Here is a 6,149-nt window from a genome sequence, read left to right on the forward strand (position 1 = left end):
AAGTGAGCAGTTCCTGCCCTCTTCCTATTGTTTAGTTTTTTCCACATGAATTATGAAGCAGGTTTATAAAATAAACTCGTCACATACTGAAAGTAACTGGATTTTATGTTATCAGCTTTGATAAAGCAAATAGTTGGTTTTTGTCGTTACAGAGTGACTTAAATGTCTTGGTGGATAATCAGTAATAATTTATTTTTTAGTTTTGAAGCATAAGTCAACTTGTTTGGCTAGGGGTTCCGTTCTAAATAAATTACAGTTTTATGATGTTTAATAAAAAAGCATATCCTTCAGAATAATTTTTTGAAGAGTTTATAGTAGTGGAAGTTTTTAGAACTATGAAACAACCTTTTACAGCAGATAGAATGAGAGCAAACTTCTTTTTTCAATCTTAGTTACAAAGGTACCTGCTGGAACTAAGTATACACATGGAATGGTTTTATTTCATCATGTACTTTTCAGAAACCCAATTAGTAAGTTGAGGTTCTGTTTGGAAAGCATTAATCTTCCATCTCTGATTTCTCTTATAAGGCCTCATTGTTCTATAAAAGCTTAGGTTTGTCTTTGTTTAGACAAAACAGAACCATTAACATTTTTACCAGCTTACATTTTTAAGTTCTCGCCCTGTTAGAAGACTGTAGTGTACAGTCCTGGCATTTCCAGTCACGTTGCCACAGACAGGTCTTTGTGGTACATGGCGTTTGCTCAGCTGCTGCTGATGTAATGTTACACATGGACAGAATATAGTCTACAGTGAGAAAAGCTCTCCAAGGAGAACGTGCATTGCTTTAAAAGCACCATCTTTATGAAGTCATTTGTAAGGGGATCTTAGGAAATCAATTTGATAAAATTAAGGTCCAGTCACGTTTTTTTAACAATGGATTTCACTCACTTAAAAGTCACAAAGTTCTGCATTTAAGAAGTATTTGTTTCTTGCTTCTCCAGAAACTGTACATTTTCCTGTTTCAAGACATCTTGGTGTTGACTCGGCCTGTTACTCGAAACGAGCGTCACTCCTACCAGGTTTACCGGCAGCCCATCCCCGTCCAGGAACTGGTCTTGGAAGACCTGCAGGATGGAGACGTGAGGATGGGAGGGTCCTTCCGAGGGGCTTTTGGCAACTCAGATAAAGGTACCAATCACACTTTAAAATGGTTTCAATGATCATAAACTCAGAACTTAAATGATTTCAGCTTTAATAATTAAGAATCTGTCCCCAGTCAAAACACTAAACATGAAATGAGTTCTGTCATCCCGACCTGGTCCACTCGCTGAGTTGTTAGGTGCTGTGGTGCTCTGACTCCAGCATGTGTACCTCATACATACATAATACACAGGGCGCTGCCTCCTAGATGTACCTGCTGTGGGGAGACCAGCACCCATACTCATGTAGTCTGACCACATCTAGAATAAGCTTTCTAAGTCTGATTTCCTTTTGTCAATGTTTATTTTTCTAGCTAAAAACATCTTCCGAGTTCGCTTCCAAGACCCCTCTCCAGGCCAGTCTCACACTCTCCAAGCCAACGACGTGTTCCACAAGCAGCAGTGGTTCAGCTGCATCCGCACCGCCATCGCCCCTTTCCGGCAGGCCACTGGCCCCTCAGAGCTCCATGAGGAGTGCGGGGAGAACCCCACCACCACCGGCAACACCAGGGCCCAGAGACAGGCGTCCACGGCCTCTAGCATGACTCAGGGTGAAGCTGATGGAGACGCCGCCGAGTGTGGTGCGCCGGTGCACACAGCAGACCACACGATGGGCATGAAAGCACCCCAAGCCCAGACCAGCCTCCGCAAAGCCGGGGACAAAGCCCAGGTCGGTGGCAAGCGGAAGGAGACCCTGGTATAAAGGAAGCTCTGGGCAGCAACTGGGAGAGACTTTATTTATGACCTTGTACAGTTTTTCTTTCTGTCCTGTGAGCACGGCAGCGTTACTCAGTACCCGTCTCATGTCTTCTGTGTGTTTGGTTGGTTTTGGTTGTTGTTCTTTTATTTTTTTTAATGGCAGCTAAAGATACATATACAGATTACTGTTAAACTGCAGTGTTTTTTTTTTTTTCTTCTCAGATCATTTAGAACATGCAAACCTGGTATTTTTAATCAAATGAAATACTTAACAGGTATTCTCCTTCTGCATTCATCATGACTTTTTAATACTGATTGTGATATTTACAGTTATTTGCCAAAACTTAAAATTTTGCAAATACCAGGATTTTACCAGTGTTTTTTTGATGAACTTTGCATGCAGAATTTGAAATTGTAACATTGGCATCTAAGATCTACTTGGAATGTTTGTAATATTTCAAAATTTACATTGAAACATAAGTTCCTTGGAAAACAAAAAAATTTAATAGGTTTTCCATTTTGCCAACTGGAATGCTTTTTATTAGTTTGTTTTTCACTCTACATTCCTCATTTTTCATTGATTTAACCTGCCGATTATTTAATTTTTTTTTATTGTAAAGTAGTTTTTAGTATTTCCTTTTATTTTTTTACTTTGATCCCTTTTCAAATTGGCACGTCTTTAAAGTATTTTTCTCCCTTGATTAAAAATGTGTGTGTGTGTGTATGTTTTTAAATCATATTAACTTTACCAAGTGAAATCAAGCCATACTGTTTTTGAGCCAGTTAAGAAAATTGAGATTTTTTTTAAAGTGTAGTGTTTCAGGGTGGTGGACACACATGAAATGACTCAGTGTGTTCTGAACTACTGAAAGAAAACCATCTTAAGGATTTCATGGAAAGTTAATATTCTCTGAAAAGCAAGAGGGAAGGCAATTGACTGGTAGTAAGTATTTTTTTTAAAAAAACAGAGGGAAAAAGAGGGTAATTTTGTCTTAAAGTAAAAATGTCTGAATGTGTCAGACGTTTCTGAGAAGAGATAGTAAAAGCTGAAGTCGAGAGTATGTAGTAAGTCGTAGAAGGCCTGGGGGATGTGAGCAGTGTTTGCCTTGATTTACAGTACTTGCAAATAAGGGGTTTGAAAAGAAAAGGAAATGTGTTGACAATTTGATCATATTAGATCCATTCTGGCAGATTTATTCGTAAGAGGGGAAAAGAGACTGGTGAGTGTTTTACTCTGAAATGTTTCTGTTCAAATGCAATCATTGTCTTGGACGGAGGAGGACTGAAAACCCATGTCGTGGAAGATTTGTCATGGTGACTGTTCCAGTAAACGTGGACTGTTATGTGAACTGTATCTGGCCAGTGGAAATGAAAACTGAAAAAGACTGTAAATAATTAATTCCAAATGATTTCTCTGTATAAATGAATTATACAATTAAAAAAGTCACACCCATAATCACCCTAAAGGTTTCCTGACTGGTGGATGTTTGCTGGACCTCTGCCAGAACATGCTGCCACAGCCAAGGAGGTGATGACAAGCCTCACAGAGGTTTTAGAAGATCACAAATACGCCTTTGAAATGCATCAAAAAGAGAAAGATTAGGTCAAGTTTTTTGAATCTTATTAAACCAATTAGAACACTAATCAGAAACAGCATTTGAATTGAAGACAGCTGAACACCTGGCCACTTTCTGGATACAGTAGTCAAGCTATTAACAAAGGGCCTTCATTAATGTAATTTTAATTTAGTTAACTCAGGTTTCTAGCTCTGTAAATCCAAACCCAATAGTGTAGATTACACCAGTGGTTGTGATCGGAAATCAAGATTTCTAATCATTCCTGGAGATGTTGTAAGATACAGTTTCTTCCAGAGTTACCTTGATAAGCTTCCTAAATTGTAGAAACAATGATAGTTCAGATGTTCTTAATCAAAAGATGTTTTATTGGAAACTTATAGCTTTCCTGGGATCACTCTAGGGAAGAAATAAGACCCAGAAACTGAGTAATTATGTAGAATGAACACCCTTCAGAAATTGCATCTGTATTTGAAAATCTCTGATTATTTCAGTAGTTCTCAAGCCTGTTTGGGCATCAGAGTCGTGAGGAGCACTTTGAAAAAAATAAAGTGATAAAAATAAAGGTTGAGCTGGCCTCACCCCCAGCTCCCCTCCCCCAGTTTCCACACCTGTTTCACTGAATCTGTGTGTAGGGGGGTACAGGGGTCATAATTTATATTTGTCAACACTCTCCCCCTCCCCGTAATTCTGATACAGAGAATTCCATGAGTCAGCTCTTAGTCATCACTGATCCACCTGGTAGCCATTATGCAAATGATACACAGGAAGTACTGACGTATATCTACTCACTATCTTCTCAGTTTGCCTTTAAACTCTTCACAGAGTCTGAGTTGAATACATACAGGCAGAATACTCAAAACACTGTGTTTGTCTGTCTTGAGCAAAGAGTGGTCTTTCTGAACCTAGGGTTCGGTCTGGCTGTGTGCACACAGGTGGGAAGGGGAGGCACGGATGGGTGCCTGGGTGAGTCGTCAGCCAGTGGGGCACCAGTGTCACCAAGTCGCCTTTGAATCGATTAAGACTGGTGTCTGGCTGCTCCAGGTCACTCGTGCTGCCTTAGCTCTCCTGTGCATTTAGTGCTTGGGTGAACGTGCACACCCAGCCCAGTGCTTGGTTCTCTGTACATATGCCTAACGCCGATGTGACCGTTCATTTTACAGCCATCAACAGATGCCTGGCCTGGGCCGCCATTGACCCAAGTGGGCATCTGTCTGGTTCTCTTCCTCATCAGAACTCCTGCCAGTCCCTCGAGGAGACACTGGTGGATGGGTGGTATTGTCTATGAGGGCTACACGTCCTGGAGGTGAAAGTAGCTGATAACATCCTGCAAACTTGGGCTTTTCTTACTCTAGGTTGTTAAAGCACACCCTAGAAAGAATCGCATCCCTTTGTCCAGTGAAGCCTGTTCCCATGAGAGAAGTATCCTAGCAAAGAAAATCTCCCTCAGTCCTAGATCAGAGACCTTCCCAGATCAGAGGGGATTGGGGTTTTGCCTGCATATGTAAGGAATTCCAGAACAAACTACAAGTCTTCGGACTTAGCAGGTACAGTTGTTTCCTCAGATCCAGTGCCCATAGCCCTATTTGTCATGAGGCTTTGAGACAATGGACACATTCACTAGGATAATGAGTGTTTAAACCCAGAGCTGCAAAGTGATTCCGTAAGAAGAAAACACCACTTTTTTAAACACCCTTTGGAATATCTCAGGAAACCCAACTCCTTTGAAAACTGATAAACATTTATTCTGCCCTTTCCTCCACAAACCATATCTCAGGGTAACTAAATAGCTGAAGAAGGGAATGTTTTCTTTAGAGCAGTGGCCCAGCTAATCAGTGAAGAAGGCATGATAGAGTATCACTGTTTTGTAAGCCCTTATGACCTGATGGGTCTAGATGTCAACCATTAATAAAGACCACCATACCTCCTGACAGGGCGCCCACCCACCACCTAAGCAGTCTTGCCAAGAAAGTCAGCCTTAGTTCAGTCTGCAGGAAGATAAGACAAATGAGTTTCTTCAGCAAAGTAAAATTAATTCAAAGAGAAAGATGGAGGAATCCTACACCTAAGAGATATATCAAACCCTTGCGATGTATGTATGGACTTATTTGGATCCTGCTGCTGCTGCTGCTAAGTCACTTCAGTCGTGTCCGACTCTGTGATTCCATAGACTGAAGCCCACCAGGCTCCCCCTTCCCTGGGATTCTCCAGGCAAGAACACTGGAGTGGGTTGCCATTTCCTTCTCCAATGTGTGAAAGTGAAAAGTGAAAGTGAAGTCGCTCAGTCGTGTCCGACCCTTAGCAACCCTATGGACTGCAGCCCACCAGGCTCCTCCATCCACAGGATTTTCTAGGTAAGAGTACTGGAGTGGCTTGCCATTGCCTTCTCCGTATTTGGATCCTAAATTGAACAAATCATTTTTTAAATAAGACAAACCAAAATATCCAGAACTGAGTGGGTAAAGTGCACGAGATATGGTTGTTTTTATGTTTAACCAGAAGTACTATGATTGCAGTCTCCCTAGGGAGACACACTGAAATCTTTATGGATAAAAATCACATGAGGTCTGAAATTTCCTTCAAAATTATAGGGCAAGAGCATAGTTGGAGATAAAAAGGAAACCACATAAGTTGAGAATTGCTGAAGCAAGATGAGGCATCATGAGAATTCTTTATACTCTGCATACCTTTTTGAAGAAATATTTGAAATTTTTCATTAAAAATGCAAAAGTTAAA

At 40.8% G+C, this 6,149-nt stretch overlaps 1 protein-coding gene across 2 annotated transcripts in view; it reads left to right on the forward strand.

Annotated features, from left to right (window-relative positions):
- Nucleotides 1-3,295, forward strand: part of NET1 (neuroepithelial cell transforming 1) — a 34,609-nt gene extending 31,314 nt beyond the window's left edge. For both annotated transcript variants that reach the window (XM_055431176.2, XM_055431187.2), the window contains 2 exons: nucleotides 943-1,129; nucleotides 1,455-3,295. In XM_055431176.2, the coding sequence (XP_055287151.2) occupies nucleotides 943-1,129; nucleotides 1,455-1,843 (576 nt within the window). In that variant the 3' untranslated portion in view covers nucleotides 1,844-3,295. The remainder of the gene's footprint in view (nucleotides 1-942; nucleotides 1,130-1,454) is intronic.
- Nucleotides 3,296-6,149: the final 2,854 nt, after the last annotated feature.

The sequence above is a fragment of the Moschus berezovskii genome, chromosome 15 (assembly GCF_049115385.1).
Source record: "Moschus berezovskii isolate FMDL1 chromosome 15, NW_MosBer_1.0, whole genome shotgun sequence".
Classification (NCBI taxonomy): domain Eukaryota; kingdom Metazoa; phylum Chordata; class Mammalia; order Artiodactyla; family Moschidae; genus Moschus; species Moschus berezovskii.